Below are 23,711 nucleotides of genomic sequence, written 5' to 3'. Positions count from 1 at the left end.
AATGACTACCCTTGACGATTAGATCTATCTATTTTTATAGCATAGATTCGCACTATTTTGATCTAGAGGTTAAGTAAAGAGAACGAAAAAGCGAATTACTTTTTGAGAGGTGATCACACAATTATTTTTTTTGTATAGTTAAGTAGACAACATAGAAGTTTCATTCACAAAAAAAATATAGCCTAAACCACATACACATAAAAGAAATTGCCTAGACCACATACACAGAAAAGAAATTGCCTAAACCACATACACATAAAGAAATTGCCTAAACCACATACACATAAAAGAAATTGCCTAAACCACATACACATAAGGTAAAACATATTACCTACACGACATACACATAAAGCACATTGCCTACACCATATACACATAAACGATATTGCCTAAACCACATACACAGACAAATAAATGCCCAAACCACATTTACAAATAAAAAAAATTACCGCAACACAATCACATAAAACAAATGGCCTACACACTTTGTCCAGACAACACATCGCTTAAACAACTTTGTCTAACGATCTCTTCAAAATTTGTCATTGGACACTTTTTATTTTCAGGCCAATGATCAAATTATGACTAACATTAAGACTATCATAGCTCAGTCTTCGTATGGCAACAGATCTTATCTTATATAATACAGACGTTACTTCAAAAAAGAAGATGATTACGTCCTACGCGTCATGCATTCAGTCATGCATATTAACCAATGACTTAAATTCTGCCCAGTCACTGGTTTTCCTGACTGGCTCAGGCAACCCATTCCATGCTCTAATAGCACTAGGGAAGAATGAGTCCTAGCATATGGAACGAGGAATGTGCCTTTCATCGAGATAGATCTACAGAGAAAGGTCAAATCTGCCAAGTAGATATAGGCATATTATTCTGATTGTGTTTTCGTGATTAAAACAACGCAACGTTCCCCAAATGGTTACTTCTACAGACTATATTTCATTTCAGATTCAACCATATTTGTTCAGTGAGTAAACAGATCTAGCAGGATATGTAAACATGCCTAGCAATTTTTTGGATCACCCCGGGAAACATTGGAGTGACGGAACTTGACACCTAGCCTAGATATTATTGGCTCTGCGTGATATAATTCTACTTATTTAATGACTACTGTTAGTGTGTATGACATTTATATATATATATATATATATATATATATATATATATATATATATATATATATATATATATATATATATATATATATATATCAACAGCTACGATTGAAGCCTGGATTAGAAGGATCTCGACAGGCCCAATATCTCTCGAGACGCAGCTTTATGGTCAATGAAATATTGTAGAGACATTATTCAAAGGAGTCCCTGTAGGGATCCCCATCGTATAATGATGAGTTACAAGTTTTCAATGACCATCATAATGTAAATACAGATTCAACGGACGAAAAGAAATATTCCCTTTAGTGAAGACTTGGGATAAAGAAAGGGATCGCGAGAGTCTATGCCCCGTTAGCCTATTGTCTATTTTACTTACATACCTCAATACGCTTCTGTGAAAACACATTGTACAGCCGATCTTAATCCACACAAAAGAATCTAGATCTAGTCCATCATGTCGATACACGCAATGTTCACATTCCAGAAATCCAAGGCTCATAACACAGTTCTCCTTTACTTACTGGAGTATAACAGAACCCAGTGACAGCAGTACAGTCCATGTGTGCCAAATGATGTGGTTGACGAAACAGAGAGAGGGGGAGAGAAGCACGGTCAGAATTGGATGCAGTGAACCCAATCGAGGAGGGACTGGGGAAGGGGAGCGTACTCGAGCATAAAAAAACAACAACACAACAGCTTGACGTATGCAAGCTCACACACAAAAAAAATGTAGGTCTATCCTTGAATAATGAACTAAAAGATTTGCGATAGTTTCAATATTAATCAAGATAATCTCTAGATGCACCCAGGAGTCTATCAGACCATGAGATCATAAAAATACACAGTCAGATAAAAGCAGTAGCCAATACAAAACCCAAAAGAAAAATCTTACTCGGGAATAAATGTAACCTAACACAACTACACCAAGCTGCATTAAACTTTCAACAAACATTCTTATTAGAAAAAGACATTAACCAACCAGTCGATGACCTCTGGAATTTCATTAAAAACCATCTTAAAAGCATTATAGAAAATCATATACCAACCAAGTACATATGAAACAAAATAAATAAATGCTGGTTTAATAATAGACTAAAGAAGCTTTGTAAACAGAAGGAAAACCTATATAGAAAATTTAAAGAAACTAATGCAGAAAGAGTTTACAAAAAGTATATAAAAATTAAACACTTAACCCAAAAAGTAAGCAGACAGCTGCAGAGTGAATACATAAACAATGTAATATCTAAAGATAACAACAAAAACCTATGGTCATACATTAAGTCTAAGAAAATGAAAATAACAGGCATAGCGCCATTAAAAGATGAACATAACATAATACATAATGATAATGAAACTAAAGCAAACATCCTAAACAAATACTTTGCATCAGCATTCTCAGCCCCAGGAGACAAAGACATATTACTGAATTTGAACCAAGTAGACAACATAGAAGATATAGTAGTACAAGAAAATGGAATTCAAAAACTATTAGCCAACACCAAACCAAATAAAGCGTCTGGACCTAATGGAATTCCAGCTAGATTACTCAAAGAACTAAGCAATGAGCTAGCCCCAGTGTTCAAAATACTCTTTCAGGCTTCACTTAACCAGGGCAGAGTACCAAAGGACTGGAAAGAAGCTTATGTCCCCCCCCCCCCCTATTTAAAAAAGGAGAAAAATCTAACCCAGGAAACTACAGACCAGTATCACTTACCAGCATCACATGTAAAATCCTAGAACACATAATATGTAGCAACATCATAAACCACTTAGACAAACATAATGTCCTCACACAATACCAACATGGCTTTAGGAAATATAGATCATGTGAAACACAACTAATAGGACTAATTGATGATTTTTCAAAAGGTTTAGATAATAGTGAACAAATAGATGCTATCTTACTAGATTTTTCTAAGGCTTTTGACAAAGTTCACCACCATAGTTTGCTTAAAAAAATAAAATATTTCGGCATTAATGGTCCACTGCATCAGTGGATTAAAGATTTTCTGATAGGGAGAGAACAAACTGTAATAATAAATGGCTCTAAATCAACACCGATAACAGTAAACTCAGGTGTACCTCAAGGAACAGTCTTGGGTCCACTACTATTTTTAATTTATATAAATGATTTACCAAATTGCATTACTTCAGGAACAAAAGTCAGATTATTTGCAGACGATTGCATAATATATAGAACAATAAAAACAACACAAGACACAGATATTTTACAAAGAGAATTGGATGAATTACAGAAATGGGAATCAAATTGGAGCATGTCTTTCCACCCAGAAAAATGTCAGTTGTTAAGAGTAACAAAAAAACTAAGACAAATTAATTCCACTTATCTTATTCATGGCAAACCAGTAACACAGACTAAAAAGGCGAAATACCTAGGTGTTGTAATAAATGAAAAACTGTCATGGAATCCACATATTGATGAAACTACAAAAAAATCGAACAAAGCATTAGGATTTATTAAAAGAAATTTCTATAAATCAAATAAGAACATAAAACTAAAATGTTATTTAACCTTGGTTAGGCCAATAATAGAATATGCATCATCCGTTTGGGACCCCTCAACTCAAGAAAACATTAAGAAACTGGAACAGACACAAAATAGAACAGTGTGATTCATAACAAACGAATATTCACATTTGACTAGAGTAACACCTTTAGTAAAATCACTAAATTTAGAAAGCCTTCGGGACAGAAGGCTCAAAAGTAAAGTAGCAATTATACATAAAACACTGAACCATAATCTTCAAATACAAAAACAAAATTTAATAAACTACTCTGAAAGACACAAAGATAAAGGCACATTCCTCGTCCCATATGCTAGGACAAATTTGTACAAATACTCCTTCTTCCCTAGTGCTGTTAGAGCATGGAATGGGTTGCCTGAGCTAGCCAGGAAAACCAGTGACTTGGCAGAATTTAAGTCATTGGTTAATATGCATGACTAAATGCATGACGCGTAGGACGTAATCATCTTCTTTTTTGAAGTAACGTCTGTATTATATAAGATAAGATAAGAGTACAGTATAACTAGTTTGCCCCTCTGGCGAATAAGAACTACATAGCTTTTTTTTGCTTCTTTTAACTAAAGAGTTAACTTAAAAAAAATATCCGCATTCTCTCTTTTTTTTTGTTTTGTCTCAGTCTCTCTTTCTTCCCTTTAAATGCATGCTAAACATTCTATTGGTGAGTAATTCTTTGCCGTGGGACTAGATGGTTGGGAAAGCGCTTGGTATCTAACCCTAGAAATGTCTTGTTCGAGTTTCTATTTTTTTTTTATTGATTTATTTTATATTGTAACCAAACGACCTACTGAGCCAGAATTGCACAGTCCACAGCAGCATTGGTAAAACTCAAAACAGTCTGGAAAGACAAAGGCATTTCGCTTGACAACAAAATCATATTCTTCTATACTTGCGAATCTTGGATGGTCACTGCAGGTTTTTAGTAGGCCTACATGACCGCAACACAAATGAAAAGATTAGAAACTGGATTAATACAGCAAGTGGACCTCACAATGACCTGCTAACTAATGTCACGAAAACTTAAACTCTACGTCCATATCACAAGTTCCTCTGGAATCGCAAAGACCTTCCTTCAGGGAACAGTACCAGGAAAAAAAAAAGAAGAGGCACATAGAGAAAACGATGGGGTGACGACATAAACGAATGGACGGGTCTGCCATTGTGAGAAATTCGATCCAAGCTCAGTAACAACAACGTTAAAACTGTACTCCAATGGATTCCAGCACATATTGAAATGGAAATGAGAGGGCGGACACAGTTGCCAAGTGTGGGAGAGCAAATACAAATATAGAAACTAATTGTAAATAGAAAACTCGAGAAATGGACAAGCTCTCATCCGAATCACAAGAAGGACGACACGCCTATTATAAAATATCTTGTTAAGACCGACGACTAATTTTTCACATAAGAACCAGACACAACAGAATGAGACAACACATGTTTCTGAAGCTGAAAATTGGGACCAGCGAAATTCGCCATTGCGGAGTGTCACCAGAGAATGAATTCTTCACCAAAAAGGCCCGAATAAGACACTGGCCCCAAAACACCACCATACAAGAGATAGGGGGCCCTACTATATAAAGAGCTGCATGATCTGGAAACCAATGCTCAGTTCATCTCAGATACTGGTCAAGTCATCCGAACACTCCAATATAATAATAAGTAAGAAGAAGAAGTAGCTTTTACTATATGCTGTTGATGGAGATTTTGTGGGTCTATTCTTTTTTTATCAGGGTGGCATCTTCTCAAATGATCCTCCAGCTTAATAAGTTTCATAGCGTCATAAAAAAAAGTCACATAAATATCGTTTGTTTGACAAGGAAAGAATGAAGTTTAATTTCAAATACTTCACGTTGTACAGTTTACATTACTTTTCGTTTAAGTTATAACTTAAATGAAATACAACGATTTTTCATTCGAGCAATTAGTAAAGTACAAATCATAAATATGTGTATAAAATAATTCCATTAACGGGATGTGAAATTTAAAAGTCATGACCTGCTGAAATGAGAATCGTTTTCATAGACCCCCCTTGCCCATCTCATAGATCCCCAATTTACCTTTTCAATTTCGTAAGACTCCATGGAAGACTTTGTAGAATCCTGGGGGTCTATAATACTCCATAGTCTATACAGTCCACTTTAGGAATCACTGGCCTAGACTTATTTAAAGAATGGCTTCCCTTTACACCATAAATTATAATTGAAAGCCTTTGTTTTTCTGAACAGCAAGTAAAAACTAAAATATACAGTCTTGTCCCACACAAGAAGTCACCGAAATTGATACCTTTCATATAGCACATAAAGTATAACCTATAATTATCTCCCTCGTAAAACCATATCTATCCTTTGACTTTGAATTATCTCCCCGGAGACACAATTATTAAAAGACAAAAATAAACATGAAGGTCTTTGTTAGCGAAATAGTATTAGGTGCAAAAGACATTTAACAGTGTAGAGACTGTGCAACATGCAGGGCCGGATTTAAGACTTGATAAGACCCTAACCTATTTGAAATAAGGTGCCCCTTGTAATCAACACAAGGCAATTTTTTCCTTTGCTTTTTCTTCAAAACATTGGAAAGGAAGGGGTAGGGATAAACCTTATGCTTATATTGCACTCTGGGAACACGAGAAGCGCCAATATTTAGGTCAGAGAGAGGAATATGGAAGTAATAGTGGAGTATTGTAAAAAGTCAATTTTAGTTCAGCTAGGTAGACTTTGCTCTAATAATGTATTCTTTTCAAAGCGTTTCAGACGCCGCCATTTTGGGCTCTTCTTTCAGTTTCTTCAATTCTAGCTCGTCTAGCCGTTTCATAGATTCCATTTTAAATAAGATCTTACTTAAGGCCTCTGTTGAGTCGCCAAATCCCACTTCTAGACACCAGTGTAATAACTTAAGGGAGGCAACTCAACTTCTTTTTCCTCGTTCTTATTGATATGTTGGAGTGTTCATTTGACTAGACCAAAATATGAGATGAACTGCGCAGTGGTTTCCAAATCAGGGAGCTCTCCATATAGTTTTCTTTCTATTTGGATGTTTTGGGGCCAGTGCCTTGTACGGGCCTCTTGGTAAAGAGAGCAGTTTTGGAGGACATGGTCAGCATTCTCTGGTGACACTCCACATGGACAAATTTCACTGGTTCCAATTTTGAGCTTCCGGTACATGTGTTGTCTCATTCTCGATGATATAGATGTTCATTCACGCGACATCACAAATACACAGAACAACGTCTGCCTTGAGCACAGCCTCTTCATAAGTTCTAGACTTGGGCGGAGCTTCATCATACCCCTTCTAATGTCAAAATCCTTCTCAGTCTAAATGGTCTAAGTAACAGTGAGCACCTTCTGCATTAGCTTGGATGGCGGTGAGCATGGCAGAGTTTTAACAATATTTATTGCTGTTATCTAATAAGTGTAGGAGAGTGTGAAGGGAATCATCAACAACGTTACTGCCAATGGAAATGAGAAAAATCAGGTAAGGATGGATGCTTCTTTTTTTGTTGTTGTTGTACATGCCCTTTTGTTAATGGGACGAGTGAACGAACTGGTATGCCAAAAATGTAGTTCAAGTCTTGAATTTTGGTTGGAATTTGGAGAGAAAGTTGGCAACTAAATGAAGAACTGTAGTGCAGAAATGAACTTGTCTTAATAAAAGTGGAAAGAACTGTTTACCTGTTTTGATGTTTTACTTTGTATTTCAACTATGACAGTAAAGTGCTCGTAACAATGAGTTAAGGTACAACAGACTCATGTAAGTTGGTCTGCTTTATCATTCAACTCCTTCAAAACCAGTTTTCATTTTTAAATATTTTTTTGTTTGTAAATAGGAATCTGTAGTAAAAAAAGCACACACAAAATCACCACAAAAATAATTTTTAAACCTTTTTTAATTATATTATTATTTACAACGAACTTTCAAACCATATAACAAAAACATTTTTTGAAGTGAAAAAAAAACAAAAAAACTTTCAAGGTTTATTGTTAACTAACTACTCTGAGATTTCTAAAAACATAATAATATCAATGGATAAAAAAAATCCCCCCCCCCCCCCCCCCGCAAACAATAATAATGAATATATTCAGAACCACAAATTACATAGTATCTGCTTTGGTAAAAAATAACGCAAACAAAAAAAAAAAAAAAAAAGAAGCAGCTCTTACAAATAGTTTTTTGAGATAAGAACATAGGTAAAGAAAATCGAAATAAAGACATGCTCTGACCAGACCAATGCACTCAGCAAAGCTTTCAGCATACTCTGGCCAGGGTACTAGTAACTCCTCCCCCAAGCCCTGGACTATGACACTCAACAAGACCTCCCAAGCACACGAGCAGTGTTTCTTAAATTTCCCCTTATTTTCTTGACTATTTCATTCAAAACTTATGGTCCTCTAGTGCTGCAATGCAGTTTCATGTTTATCCCACTGTGAAGATGGTTTCAGCACTAAGCTTTCAATGTCATGAAATACATCACCTAATGTCTGATAACATTCATTACTATAAAATTCAGAGTAGTTTATGATACCAAGAAAAATTACATCCCTTTTTATTCTATAATTTCATCCATTTCACCACGTTAATGTCAAAGTCACTGATTCATCAGATTTACAAATGTAACAAAAGCCATGAGCACAAACCAAAGAATGTTGTTATTTATCAATAAGTGTTCCTTCATGAGCACAAACCAACGAATGTTGTTATTTATCAATAAGTGTTCCTTTGGGTCGTAATTTCTTGGCTTCTTCCTCGGCCTGAAAAATATATAAAACAAAATATAATGATAGAAATCAACTATAAGTTTTCAGTATGTGTTATATTACCTTAAGTTTACAATGCAAATAAGTTCTGTACACAGAAGTATCATAGGAACAATTTTTTAACATTATTTTTAAGTCTTCAAAAGAAAAGTAATATCTTGAGATTGCACATTTCATTTATAATTCTAAAATGTATATGTGAATAAGAAAAAGTAAAAAACAAAAAGAGTAAAGTTCCCCTTTAAGACCTTGCAAGAAGTGTGTTATGTGGCCAGCACAATGGCCAACCGCCTTTACTTTCCCCAACTAAAGTCAGGAACCCATTAAAGTTGGGTTGTCTCAGGGTGCCTTAAAAATCCCAAAATTCAAAATCCCAATCTTCACTGAGATTTGAACTTAGGATCCCAGGCTTGTAAGCCAAGCCCCTAACCAGTCAGCCACCGCACCCCCAATTAAGAAAGTTTCTCAAAAAAAAAAATAAAAAAGAGGGAGTTTGTTGAATATCTTTCCTGGTGCCATAGATTGTACACAATGAACATTAAAAAAGTTATTAGAGATTGTCATAATACTATTTATGAAAGAGGACTCTTCAGTCACATAGAAGTAGTACAAGGTTTGACATGTTCTGTCATCTGTACTACATATCAGTCTAACAGTCTAAAGCAGCGGTTCTCAACTTTTTTTTTTATCTTGGCAACCCTTAATATCATTCCCCACTGGGTAGTGACCCCGAAAAGGTTTGCGATCCACAGGTTGAGAACCCCTGGCCTAAAGCTTTCTATTTGCTCAAAAATAGTTTTGTTTATCTAGTCCCAAGCTTTTGAGACTAGAACAGAAAGCAGGCTACGTATCTGTATTGTAGTGTGTACTGGTGGCAAGAGATGATTCCATGTCTTGAACAGAAGAATGGTAAATCTATTCCTTGGTAGACTTATAATTTTGAAAGGGATGTCGAGGTTTATTTTATACCATTTTTTAATGACAACATATTGCGTTAGCTCATGGACTCTTGGTGTATATGTCTGTAGCATGTATGTTGAGTTTGACTGCAATATTTCTTTGTTGTTATTTAGGTATGACAGAGCTATATCTCTTTGTTTATATATTTCCACTGCATGAATGTGAACAGAATGCACATGATGTGAACAGTATGCACATGATGTGAACAGTATGCACATGATGTGAACTGAATGTTTTGAGTTTGTGGTATAACAAGAAGTTTTGTGAGTTGGAGTTGCTTTCTGAGAGTGGCATAAGACAGGTGCTGTCACAGAGTTTTTTATATATATATTCAAATATTTCAATGCTGAATAGTTGGAGTATGTGGAGTCTATTTAGTAGAATCGTATGTATATTATCGATAAGCAATGCTCAAATTCATAGTATTTTAAAGTACCCCTATTAAGCCCAGTAAAGGTTCTTAGGATATTGGGTACGGTGAAACTGTTAACACTAACAGGAGATGAGTCTAAACCAGACAACTTTGGGCAGGAGGGGCTCATTAACCTTGGTTGACTACCCATCCAGGAGAACGAAAACTCTGAATCAAAAACCTCCGCTGCCTTCGAGTCAAACCTGCAGAAAAATCAGGAGCCGGTGACATTAAGGCAGCTTGGAAGATCCTGCTGACCCAAAACTATTGCCATTCCTTTGGACTCAACAGCTGTGTGGAGGGAACTGCAGAGTGGACACAACATTCTGACCATGGCCAAGGCTGTCATCTTGTCCAAGTTGGGTCATAGTCTTATGACTGAAGGAGGCCAATGATGAACGAATAGCCAAAGCTAAGTTGTGAAGTCCATCAATAACATCCTAATTTAACTACAGCTCAAATGTACTTTACCTGTTCCATCAGCTTACGCTTGCTCATCCCTTTTCTGAGCAACTGTTTTTCTATCACTTTGGCATTGGCTGCGTAGGAGTCAGCTATTTCTTTCTGAAATGACAATATTGAATTGGAAATGTGAAAGTTAAAAAAATATATTAAAAAATTGAACATCTGAGACGAATACATATCGGTTTTTATATTTTGTGATCAAAGTACAAGCTCTAATAATTAAATGTAAGCCCTTTGTAGTGGGAATGTTGAACATGTCCTAAAATAAAGTTCAACAAATATCATTGTTTATTATTTAGGTTTCAGTAATTTCATTATTATATGCAAGATCCAAATTACTTTTTATTTTTAAATTTCATTTCAACCATTGATGAAAACAAGATGGCAAGTGCAAAATGTACTGCTGTTATCTCCCTTATGCAGTATTATTTGTTTTGATTTTCTTGTGTACAAAAAAATACACATTTCATATTTGAATGCAGGCCTTAAACTGATATGGGAGACTACAAAAGAAATCATGATATTGTAAGTTTTATATATAGACAATAGTTTCTGCACTGATATAACTAAATGAAACTGACTTGAGAGCTTTTGTATAGCCATGATCTGTATCAGATAGCTACTCTGAAACAATATACTTATAAAAGGACTGGATGGCAGAGAAAATAATCTTGTAATCGTAAATTAAAGTTCTTTTTTCAGACTATAGGGCAGATGATGTAAAGGTCATCTGTTTCTGAGCCCCACAGTAGATGAGGGTGTCATGTGGCCAGCACAAGGACCTTTAATTTCTCTACCTAATATCAGGTTTCAATTAGAGCTGGGTGGACTCAGGGTTGTCATAAAAAGTCCAGAAACTCCAAATCCCATTCTTCACCAGAATTCAAACACTGGATCCCTGTTTAGCACTCAGCCATCACACCCCCTCAATCAGTTTAATACAAACATGAAATAATTTCAAGTGTTATTTCTAAGAAAAAATAGTATAAGTTTACTGCTATTAGATTCCAGAAATTTAAAACTATTAAATATATAATACTACTATATAATGAAAAGGAAAATATCTTATTTGTGAGGATCTAAAAATAGAAGTAAACTTCTAAAGATTCATCATGTGAAATAATTAGCTGGACAACTTAAGGTATTAATTATTTTTCACTTCAATGTCATTTCTTTTTACAGTTTCTATTCCTATTAACAACTGCCATGTTCCTTTTGTCCATGTAGTGCGGAATCTTGGAGTTTTCTTCGACTCAACACTATCTTTCGACCCACACATAAATCAGCTCTGCAAAGATCTTTATCTGCAGCTGCGCAGATTAGGCCAGATCCAACCATATTTAACAACGGAGTCAACAAAAACGCTAGCTGTGGCATTCATACTCTCCCGCCTTGACTACTGCAACGCCGTGCTAGCAGGTATACCTGATGACAAAATAGCCAAGCTGCAACGTATACAGAACAACGCCGCTCGAATAGTCCTTAAAAAAACTAGACAAGATTCTGCTACTACGCTCTTGCGCACGCTCCATTGGCTTCCCGTGAAAGCGAGAATCGATTACAAGGTCGCCACACTTTGTCATCAGTGTATATATAACAATGAGATGCCCTTGTACCTTAGCGAACTGATTACTCCATATGTCCCCCAGAGAACCCTGCGCTCAATGGACTCAACGCTTTTAGTAGTGCCACGTTTCTCCCTCAAAAGCTACGGTCTGCGTGCTTTTTCAGTTCACGGACCAAAGGTTTGGAACTCACTCCCCATTGATCTCAGACAGACAACATGCTATACCACTTTTAAGAAGAACATTAAGACCTACTTGTTTAAAACTTTTTTAGATTAACTGTTATTTCGGCAGTTGTGTTTATGTTTGTAATGTTGTTACAGCGCCTTGAGCCTACATTTTGTTTGTTAACAGCGCTTTATAAATAAAATTATTATTATTATTATTATTAACTGATTCTATGCTTTGGTGATGCCAACTATAGTTGTCTGGTTGTGGACTGGGTTGTCTCAATGGTCCCAAGTTTGAGCCCTCCCCAATTACATCCCCTTATCTCCTGAAGGAAGTTTGGGTCTAATTGTAATTATCTTCCTTTCTGATAGAATACACAAAACACGTGCACAACGTTTTAGATACTGAAGTGCAACTATGTATTCACATGGAAAACCAAGTGAATCGTTCTTCCTTTCAAATTGAAACCTAAAAATTTTGGCATTGCCATGAGGGGGGTGTGGTGGATGAGTGGTAGAGTGCTTAGCTTCTGAAGTGAGAAGTCTCAGGTTCAAATCTCAGTGCAGATTTGGATTTAGAAAAGGATAGGTATGTTCAGAATTTAATTTTAAAAAGTACTTAAAATTAAAAGAAGGCACATAATCAGGTACTACTTTCATAAAAAAAAAATTACTCAAAAACTACAATAAAGTTAATTCCATAGCACTGGATATTAACATCGTATTTTTCATAAATTAATATAACAAGAATCGCAAAAAAAACCCATTTATAAACAAATAATAAGAATTATCTTAGCATCTGGTAATATTTTAAATTCTGATATAATATCAAACTAAATAACAGTAATTTGAGTATAAATTTATGCCAATTTCATTCATGAGATACTTGTAGTAATTCTTATTGCACTTTGCTCTACCCCACCAGGTAACCCCCTCCCAACCTCCACAATTGGTTTTGGTTATTTGAGAAAATTTTAATCAACAAGGGCCACAATCCAAAATATAAACAGGAGCCACCTTAAGCTGAGATATTTTCTAGAGTTAACATACTGGTATATAAAAGGTATATAAAATGATGAATATTTCACTTACAGCTTCCAGTTCCTCTTCTTCCTCATCCACAGTGGACACAGTGACTGAACTAAATTTGCCCATGTTCTTGGTGTGTTTGGTCAGAGTCACCTGGATATTGAGGCAGAATCATTCAAAGGTTGTTAAAAAAAACAAAACAACAATTGTCTCACATTGTATCATGTCAAACACTGTAGGGGTGTGGTGTAGTTTCAAATTGCATCAAATCAGACAGTGTTGTGCATTGTGTTTTCAGTGTTTGGTTTATTTATTGGGTGATGATTTTCTAAGATGTTGAAACAATTTTCTTTCTAAAAAGTACAAAACTAGAAAATAAAAGACAAGATACAGAGATCAAAATGTGCTATGCTGTTTGCTGTAATGTCACTGCCTTCAATGAGTTAAGCTGAAGTTTGTTGATAGCAAAACATCACAATTAAAAGTTACTAAAAAAAAAACTGACAAGAGATAAGCATCTCTGTTGACGATCATTTGATGCACAATAAAAAATCCAGTCCATGCCTTATGTCCGTAGCTTTGATGGTACTCTTGTGAGGGTGTGGCAACAACAGTTAATTTATTTAAAGTTCCTATCTTAGCTCTATTCTAAATAAGACACATTTTAAGTCGCAGTGGAAGTTTGTTCTGTTTGGTGCGTTTCCTAACTCCATTACAGTACAAGTTAAAATGTTAAGTGTTACTCTTGAAACCAACCTTCTTTGGTTCTCGAAGCTGGCTGTAGACATTTGTTTTGATTCCATCCACTTCTCGTTTGAGTGCACCATCCACAACAAACATCACAGAACTGTTACCTTGGTGATGATAATATAACAAGAGACCACATCTGAAACAGAAATGTGTAACATGTGGCCACGTTTATACCTTGGTGATGATAATATAACAAGAGACCACATCTGAAACAGAAATGTGTAACATGTGGTCACGTTTATACCTTGGTGATGATAATATAACAAGAGACCACATCTGAAACAGAAATGTGTAACATGTGGCCACGTTGATACTAACAGTCCATTTAAATAACAAAGATTTTAATTACAGAATAGGACTAATGTATGAAAATTGCACAAAACTGAATTACAACTACAGAAATTAATTCTAGAAAACAGTTCCAAATTGTATGAAAATAAAATGACAATTGAGATGTGGGGTATTGTGATAACTTGCTCGGTTGCAATATAAACGGCTAGTAAGTTCAAATCTCTGTGGAGGTTGGAAATTTCTTTTTAAAAATTTACACATGCACGTACATAATAATTATATAGTTTCATTCTTTCTTTGAGAAAATGTTTCTTTACATTTCAATGACATAATCCTAACCTACTAGCAAAAAAAAAAAACATGCCAAGGGGCATTATAACTAAGTGATTGCTTGGCTTATGAATTGAAAGTTTTTAGTTCAAAGCTTGGTGAAGACTGTCATATTTGATTCAAGATTTTAGAGCGCCTTTCAGATGGGTTCATGACTATAGTTGGTGACAGTTAAGGCAACTGGTCATAGTGCTAGCAGCATGATACACTTTGTTGGCTACAGAAACAAGCACACTTGGCATTATCTGCCTCATATATAGAAATGGAAACCATTTTACATGGTTTGAACTTTCTTCTTCTTCTAGCCAGCTTTATTGCTGCTGAGCTGTGAGCTCTTTTGCAGACTGTGCCAAGGAAAAATAGTGTGCTGTTTTCTTCAGTTGTTCAGCACTGCCACACAGGGTGTTGGTTATGTTGGGCTGTAGTGGAAGTAGGGTCTGCCTAAAGTGGATTAGGAAGGGGCATTCAAGAGGATATGGTTTACGGTTTTATAAGGGTGGGCGCAGTGTCTGCAAAGGGGGAGTTGTGTGGAGTTCATTTTGTTCAGATGGTAATTTAATAGAGGTGTGTGTCCTGTTCTTAGTTGGAAAATTGTAGATTGTTCTTTGCGGGAGAGGAAATTAATACTGTCCAGTTTGTTAGGCATATCCATTTCTTTGTACATGGCTCTGCTTGTGTTTCCTGATGCCCATTGGTTGAGCCACTCCTCTTTTTGATTGTTGACTAACATTGACCTTAGGGTGAGGTAGCTTACAGGTCTGTCTGGTTGTCTAGCTGTTTTTGGATAGCTTTCAATTGTTTCGAGCGTGCCTACTTTGAGCTCCAGTGGATTTGATTCTTTTGTTAAGGTGTTATTTAGTAAATGTGTTTTAATGGTTGGTTGTCTGTAGTTTAGTCCGGGCGTTATGTTTGAAAATCTGGTAATTTTTTTCTCTGTTATTGGGTAGGTGGTGTTTAAGGGCTAGTTCGTCAGTAAGTTGAATCAGAGTTCTTTGCTTTTTTTGGTTGTTTTTCCTATTTCTCTGTGTTATTAGTTTATTAGGATGATCGTTCTCCAACCTTCTGTATCTCTCAATAGCTTCTAATGCTGCTCTGTTGCGCCTTAACTTAAGAGGTTCAATATTGGAGTCTATTTCACAGGCTGCTGTGTGAGTAGTTTTCATACCTCCACTAATTAGACGCAAGGCTTGGTTTTGGATTGTGTCTAATGATGATTGATAGGTTTTGTTGGCGGCTACTTGAGAGACAGTTATCCATTACAGATCTGACGTATCCAGTGTAAACTGTCTTAAGGTTTTCTTTTCAGCTCCCAAGGATGTTCCTGCTAGGTGTTTTATCATGTTTAATCTTTGTGATGCCTTTTCTTTTAAATCTGCCATAAAGTGTTTTAGAGACAGACTTTGGTCTAGTTTTACACCAAGATATGTTGGATTTTCTTTTTTATTTATTGGATGTGAGTCTATTTTTAGGATGTAGTTTCTTTTTGCTATTTGGTTGCTGTGGCTAAGGATTGAATAAACTGAACTTGAACTTTAAAATGTCAGTGTGGAACAACCAGAGCTAGGTAAAAAAAAATAATGTATGGGTTATAGTTGTTGATAGTTTGTAGTTTCTGATATTCTTTCATAAAAAATTGAAAGCTGCCTTTTTACCTGCCTGAGCTAATTACTTCGAGTGCCAGAAGCAAGATTCAAAGTGAACACATTAGGAAAAGTAGTTCAACAATCTATATATATGATTTTCTTCATGGCCCAACCATGCGGAACACCTCAATGAAAAAGTCATGGACAGATAACTCTTTTATTTCTTTTAGTTGGGCTAGAGTTACCCCAGGTAACTTTCGAGGTGACAGAGAGTTACATTTTTAATGTGTATACACTTCAGTCAATCAAATAGCCAAATAAAACTCTCCCATGTTGACAGTCTCTTAACATCGCCACCCCTGCGAAACCTTGAGATCTTAATGAGATCTTAATAGAGAATTCATTACTTATTTACATATTATCTGCCACTAACCTTTTACATTTTTGTCTGTACTGTTTCTCCAGACCTTCAGGTCTGTAAAAAAAAAAATTAAGTAAGCCGAAAATTATTAAAAGACTACCAGTATCTCAATAATTTTTTTAAAATCTACTTGACATTCAATTATTAAGAAATGATAGAAATCAAACCTAATAAATTCATAAGAATAAAATCCAATAAAATAAACAAAAAAGAAATATTTTCAACGAATATTTTCAGCTAATTAATGCTTCTGTTACATTTCCGTTACATGGCTATAAATCAAATTTTAAAAACTCTTTTTCTTTTTTTTTACTGTCAACCTAGTAGTACACCTTAATCAATGACTTAAACTCTGCTAAGTTGTTGGTTCTCCTGGCTGATTCAGGCAACCCATTTCATTCTCAAATGGCAATAGGGAACAAGGAGCACTTGTATGAATTAGTTTTAGCGTATAGAATAAGAAATGTTCCTCTACCTTTGTGTCAGAGTATTTCATTAGGCTTTTGTTTTTCTATTTGTAAATTATAGTTCAGTATTTTATGCATTATAGCTACTTAAATTTTTATTTTTATATCATGAAGTGCCTCTAATTTTTAAAAATTTTACCAATGGTGTTACTGTAATCAAATTTGAATCATATCCGTTTGTTATAAATCTCACTGCCGTATTTTGAGGGATCTCAAAAGAGGATGCATATTCTAATACTGGCCTAACTATACTTAAATAGCATTTTAGTTTTATATTCTTGTTTGATTTGTACAAATTTCTTTTAACCCTTTAGACGCATGTGGTAGTTTAGCCTCTAAACATTAGGATTGTAATTCCATTTTGTGTGCACTCATTGTAAAAAAGCTCAGCACTTTAAGGGTTAATAAAACCTAATGTTTTGCTTGATTTTTTAATAATTTCATCAATATGGGGATTCTATGATTTTTCATTTATTATAACACCTACTTATTTTGAGTTTTTAGTCTATGTAACAGTAAAGAGAAGATAATAACACACTATACATATCCTTCTGTTAATTTAGTTACACACAAGTTAATTAGAGACAAACTCTGCTAAATGGTGCACTCATGATATTACTAATAAATCCAAACTCAATTAATACTTAGCTGATACTACTTTTATTAGACCTAAAAATAGATTGGGCTTTAAAATTTTATGCAGGAAAAAAAACAAGCAAACAAAAAACTAATAACCACATAGCAACCTTTTTATGTAGACAATTTCATCTGGATCACACGTTAGTTTATGGGCATGTTTTTGACTGTCTATTACTCTTGCTCTATCTCTTTTCCGCAGTGGCAGCTTCTCAAGAGGGCAATCTGTAGAGAAATGTTGAAAATAAAAAAAAAATATTATCAAATAATATGGAAATAATTATGTATAAAAACCTTAGAAGTAATTTAACCAAGAGTTTAACAAATTTAGAAATTGTAAAGACTCGCAAAGACCTTCCTTCAGGGAATAGTACCAGGAAAAAGAAGAAGAGGCAGACAGAGAAAGCGATGGGAAGACAACATCACAGAATTGACGAGCATGCCATTGAAAGAGATTCTATCCAAGGCTAAAGACAGAGAGGAATGGAGAAAGACAGTTGACAAATCTTGCGTGGTGCCCCAATGGTAAAACAAACCAAGAGATAGGTATGGTGAAATGAGAAAAAAATTTAAAAAAAAAATACAGCATGATTAAAGAGTTTGTATACATATTCCTATATGTATAATTTGAGTTCCAATTAGGTGCTAATAAAACAAAAATTGTGTATAAGTGATCACTTAAAAGGACGAAAAACTTACAAATTACACATCTTCGTTAGTAAGATAAGATTATTAACAATAAGGATTTTATGCTGCCCATGTGTTAATTAACTTTTTAAAAAAATGCAATGGCCACACATTTAACACATACTCTTTTGTAAAAATGAAAACTTAATTTGGCTAGCATGCCAAATTTATACCTATAAAAATCTCATGCCCTAGAGAGCACTTTGCTAAATGATATAATTGTTATTTTTTCCAAATACTAAAAATAAGCTCAAAAAAAGTATTCCTCCCCCAACTCGACTTTGTATAGTATAATTTTTTTAAAATTTAGAACATTTCCTGACATTGCAGACAAGTGACAGCCAATCTTTTTTGGCCAGTGGGCCACACAAATCAGTAAGCCCCCCATCACAGTTAGATCAAATACTTATTCTTTCTTTTTCTTTGATATACCCATTACCTGCTATGTGGGATGAAGCTTTCAAGTGCCACTGACTAGATATGGTTGGTATATCGTATTAAAGTAAAGTTCCTTTTTCAGATCTTGAGATCTATGGGGAAGATGATGTAAAGGTCATATGTTTCTAGGCCAAGGGTTTATGTTGGACTTGTGAGATCAATACAACCACCTTTACGCTTGAGCTTCATAAAAATCCCAGAGTTCAACGACCAACCACCTTTACTCTTGAGCTTCATAAAAATCCCAAAGTTCAACGACCAACCACCTTTACACTTCAGCTTCATAAAAATCCCAGAGTTCAACGACCAACCACCTTTACTCTTGAGCTCAAAATCCCAATCTACATCGAGATTCAAAACTGAGACCTCTCAGTTCAGAAGCCAAGCGCTTTACCCCTCAGATAACATGCTCTTGGCGGGTCATAAGTTGGACATCAATATATTTATCTCTTCTTTAATAATGGCTATAAAAACTTAACGACACCACATACTAAATTGGGAAACTAAACATAAAATGGAAATTCTTACTTGCAGCCGAGTGACAGTTACAATGTTACTAGATAAGATACAAATATCTACCTAAAATAAGAGACATTTGTCCACAGAGACAATAGTACACATTCAGAGGCTTCTCATCCTGATATTCCTCTTGATCTTTTGTGTCTGTGCACACCACACTCTTGGAGACAACTTTTGGCATTGCTGAATGTTAAGCCTATTTCAGAGTGAAAAAAAACAACAAAAACCCATTAAACAATTAACACAAGTTATAGCAATTTTAGTGGCAATTTCGTGACTGAAAAAGGAAAATTTGCAATAAAAATGCTATAACTTTTTAAATATGAGCATGAAATTTTCACCAGAAATGCATGATTATGTACTGATATATATTGTAATTTCAAACAAGTGACAGTGTGACAAAAGTTTTTTTTTTAGTTCAAAAGTGGGGTTACATGTCAAAAAGGAACAATCGACGTCAAAAAGGAACAATTGACAGAAAATTACTTTTTAACAATTTAAAAGACTAACTTTTGAACCTTAAAAGATAACTGAATACAATTTTCAACAGAGATGCTTGATTGTCTGTTGATACTTATTTTATTTTTAAATCATAGATATATAGAAGTCCGCAAAATTTTGTGCAGTTCACGACGAGGCACCACATATCAATAAAAAACACAAAAAAGAAGTACTTTTTTTCTGTTTAAAAGGCTGTAACTTTTTTACTTTTAGAGATTTATAAATAAAATTTTCAACACAAATGCATGAATTTGTGTTGTTCTTTTCATTATTTTTGAAATCTGAGATATACATTAATGAAAACATTTTTTTTTTGTTATAAATCTGTGGCAACATTAAATGCGTCATCATGTCGAAAATAATTTTCCAATGAATTTTTTTGTTTGTGCTCAATGATGCTGTCAGATTTGTAAAAGTATTTATTAAATCCCTGCCACATCAATGTGTATGACAATCATGCCACACTGCAGCCACATTTCTTTAAGTTAAGCCTATCAATCATTATATCAATTATTATACTATTTAATAATAATAATAAGGCTTGTCTTTGAGTCTGAAGATTAGAGAGGAATACTATATAACATGCACAGGTATAAACTCAAACGCAAAAGGCGCCAGTGGGTTAGTTAACTTAAAATTAATCGTATGATACACTAAATATGTAAAACCTATTAAGTCCTACAGTACATCTTTAAAAGCCTGTGACAAGAGCCATGACTGATAACTGATAGTGATAGGCTAAATATAATTTCCAGACATGTAGCCCAATTGATCAATCTGTAAAATCGGCCTAAGGCCGACCCTGTCTATATTTATGCCTGCAAATTCATGTGCCGCGCCTGACAAGGGTAGATCTAGATTTAGATCTCTAGAGAGAAGTTAGTTAGAACCTACTAACTAATCCATATAATCCATAGCCATATAAAAATCTTATATTATATATAATATAATTAATTTATTTATATAATTTAAATTAAATGATTACCTCACTCAGTTAGTTGAGTCAGTGATACTGACAGTCATTCAGTTTCACTGTATAGTATGTATAGTAATAGTTACAAGTTAGCTAGATATTCTAGATCTAGTTAAAGTTGTGTCTAGATTAGATCTATTTCTTGTGACTGTCAGTGTCACTGAGTGTGTGACACGGGACTGGACAGACTGAGACTCACACACAGACTAAGACTCTCAGTGTCTCAGCAGAGGCAGAGACTTCAGAGAGACACGACACTGACGACAGACAAGAGTTTCAGTTTGACACAGTCACAGCAGAGACACTGAGTGACAGTGACAATTCAGTCTAAAGTAAATTCTAAATTTATTATTAGGTTGATAAACAGAATAACAATCTTAGTTTATTATAATCTAGATAGATCTAGAGTTGATCTACAGACAGACAGAGTCGAAATAGACGTTTTGTTTACGTCTAGATATAGAAATATCTTAGTTTCGATTTTCATAAGAAACTTTTTAATTCGCTGATCCAAAAACTAGAAGTCTAGTAGAAGAAGTAACATATTGCGGAAAAAAACAACACAAACACACACACACACACTGATACGGTCTAAAGTCTAAATATATAAGTATAAAATATTAAATTCTACAGTCGAAATGTAATTTTTACAAGTAACAGAGCTAGATTCTAGAGGCTTTGTTATAAAATGGTAGTATTTAAAAATCCCTACTACATTGGTCCTGCATCTTATCTATAATATATAATACATGACTAAATGCATGACGCGTAGGACGTAATCATCTTCTTTTTTGAAGTAACGTCTGTATTATATAAGATAAGATAAGGTTTTGTGTATAACTCAACAAAACCTTTTTCCCCACCTTCCTTCAAAAATGAAAATAATTACGTCCTACGCACAGCCGACATAGATACGCTTAAGATGTAATTATCTTCTCTGGTGAAGGAACGTATAAGTAATTTGTATTAAGTAGGGTATACATAATGTAATGTAGGCCTATATTATGCCTAAGTGAAGTAGCGTATGCCCCCTATATGTGTCACGTCTTCTTTAACAGTTTTGTGTGTGAGCAATTTTGAAAAAAAAATATTGATGTTTTTCTACAAATATTCAGGTATATAATACTTTAAATATCATATAGGAGTAGGAGCTACGGTATATGAAACAATTTTATAGTAATAAATACAAATTCTGAAATAACATAAAACACAACTTATATATTAGCCACCAAATTCCATGAGCGTATAGTCAAGAGGGATTTGATTTTGAAGTTAAATACCACTTATAAAAAAAAAAAAACTTTAGCAAACTACATTTAACTGCATATGCAGACATCAAATTCCATGGGCGAGCTATTTAAAGCTACAGACGTTCCTCAAAAAATATAATTGATTTTGTTTTTAAAATTCATTTTATTTTAAATTACAAGTCAAAATCTACTTATAAAATAAAAATAAAAGGATTACCTTCTTCCCTACATTATTATAATATTACTCGTAGAGCATGGAATATGGGTTGCCTGAATCAGCCAGGAAAACCAATGATTTAGCAGAGTTTATACCTCTAATTAAAATAAATGACTAGATTAATACGCGTAGGACGTAATTTTTCTTCTCTTTCGAAGGAACGTATGCTATTTATAAGATAAAATAATAGATCTTCTAATATACCGGTACCCATATATATATATATGAAGATCAATATATATGTATGGTTGCCTGGTCGTGCGGTTTGCGCGTTGGACTGTCTTTCAGAATTATCGATGTTCCCGGGTTCAAACCCTGCCCGCTCCCATCCCCCGTCGTCCTGCGGGAGGTTTGGACTAGGAAGTAATTATCTTCAACTCTGAAGGAACATCCGAAACATGTAAAACATTTTACAAACATATATAGATCTATATATATATATAGCCTACTAAAAGTCGTACTCTTAAAAAACAACAACAATAAAACATTTCTTATTGTATCTTAATTTTTTCTTCAAATTGCCTTCAAAAATTACATAGATTCGTTGATTTGAGTGAATTAACCAGGAAATCAATGATTTAGTAATAGTAAAGTGTAAATAGGTGATGCTATAAAGGATGTATATATATATATGCCTACTTTAAAATTATGATGGAAACTGCAAATTGTACGTATTACCACGCCCACATTAACAAATTGTTCCGCCCTATAACAAAATATGGTTTTTATAAATTCTTAAAGCTGACCAATGATTAGAATCGTATTTTGCGAATTTCTCTCATGGCCTAGCCTAAGCAATTTTAAAAGGATTAATGTGATTGGTTAAAAAGTTCACGTGACTAGATAAATGTCAGCCCTCACTGGGACCTTCGATAAATAAAACTTTCGAATTCATAATGTTAGTTATTCTGGCACTTGAAGTGTAACTATTTTGGATAATTCGTACTTCGAAAGTAAAGAATAATTCTGTGAAAAGGGTCGTCGGGCCTAGTGCCTCACGTAGGAAGAGCCAGAGTTGGAAATATCAATCAAAATGGCGTCTGAAAGCAACTCATACAGTCAGGTAAGAACACACATATACTATAGTCAGAATCTAGATCTACATTCAACACACAATCTGATCACAATGACACATTCTCATTCACATTTTATATAATAATGATAATAAATTCTGATTCAGTATCAATTCAATCTATATTATATATGTATTAAGGCCTCTAGTATATCTTATCTACATCTAGACTCTATTACTCTATATTATAAATAATATAATATAGTTAATAGTTAGATCTATCTAATTATCTAGTCTCTACACTAATAACTAATATGAATTCTAGACCAGTGTGACTGAGTGTGAGTGAGTGACCAGTCTAAGAGTTAAACTAGAATCTAGTTAAATTAATAAATTACTTAAAGAGTCACTAGACTCTAGACTAGAGTAGTCTAGAGTGACTAGAGTCACTAAGTAGTAAGTACTAAGTCTAAGACGACTAAGAGTCTTGTCAACTAAGTAACTAAGTTAAAAGTATTAGATTCTAGGTCTAATTGCTCTCTAGTTAAGTAAGACTATAAGTAAGAGTTAGCTTGGTTAGATTAGTTAGATCTAGATATCTA

The 23,711-nt window shown here is 34.4% G+C and overlaps 4 protein-coding genes across 10 annotated transcripts in view; 2 read left to right on the top strand and 2 right to left on the bottom strand.

The window, feature by feature from the left end:
* Positions 1–1,720, bottom strand: part of LOC106071649 (uncharacterized) — a 36,662-nt gene extending 34,942 nt beyond the window's left edge. For both annotated transcript variants that reach the window (XM_013231809.2, XM_013231829.2), the window contains exon 1: positions 1,514–1,720. The gene's annotated coding sequence lies outside the window, so the exon portion shown is untranslated. The remainder of the gene's footprint in view (positions 1–1,513) is intronic.
* Positions 1–23,711, top strand: part of LOC129928052 (uncharacterized) — a 235,825-nt gene that overhangs the window by 123,131 nt on the left and 88,983 nt on the right. The window lies entirely within an intron of this gene.
* On the bottom strand, positions 7,548–22,756 carry LOC106071693 (STING ER exit protein-like). 4 transcript variants are annotated; one of them, XM_056040126.1, is made up of 9 exons: positions 20,643–21,133; positions 19,217–19,352; positions 17,623–17,737; positions 16,422–16,463; positions 13,791–13,920; positions 13,098–13,187; positions 10,277–10,369; positions 8,397–8,427; positions 7,548–8,348 (listed from the first exon to the last, which is right to left on the bottom strand). In XM_056040126.1, the coding sequence occupies exons 2-9, from the start codon at positions 19,335–19,337 to the stop codon at positions 8,326–8,328; spliced, it is 645 nt and encodes a 214-aa protein (XP_055896101.1). In that variant the 5' UTR covers positions 19,338–19,352; positions 20,643–21,133; the 3' UTR covers positions 7,548–8,325. The 4 variants fall into 4 exon arrangements, with proteins under 4 accessions (XP_055896101.1, XP_055896100.1, XP_055896099.1 ...); XM_056040125.1 differs by having other exon boundaries at positions 7,548–8,316; positions 8,365–8,427; positions 20,643–21,132; XM_056040124.1 differs by lacking the exon at positions 20,643–21,133 and adding an exon at positions 22,737–22,756 and having other exon boundaries at positions 7,548–8,427.
* LOC106071500 (serine/threonine-protein kinase N2-like) overlaps positions 22,915–23,711 on the top strand; it is a 64,004-nt gene continuing 63,207 nt past the window's right edge. For 2 of the 3 annotated variants that reach the window (XM_056040091.1, XM_056040088.1), the window contains exon 1: positions 22,915–23,160. In XM_056040091.1, coding sequence (XP_055896066.1) covers positions 23,131–23,160 — 30 coding nt within the window. In that variant the 5' untranslated portion in view covers positions 22,915–23,130. The remainder of the gene's footprint in view (positions 23,161–23,711) is intronic. The other variant, XM_056040094.1, reaches the window with a different exon arrangement.

The sequence above is a fragment of the Biomphalaria glabrata genome, chromosome 9 (genome assembly GCF_947242115.1).
Source record: "Biomphalaria glabrata chromosome 9, xgBioGlab47.1, whole genome shotgun sequence".
Classification (NCBI taxonomy): Eukaryota; Metazoa; Mollusca; class Gastropoda; family Planorbidae; genus Biomphalaria; species Biomphalaria glabrata.
Note: the sequence above shows the minus strand (reverse complement) of the source record. Positions and strands in the feature narration are given on the sequence as shown.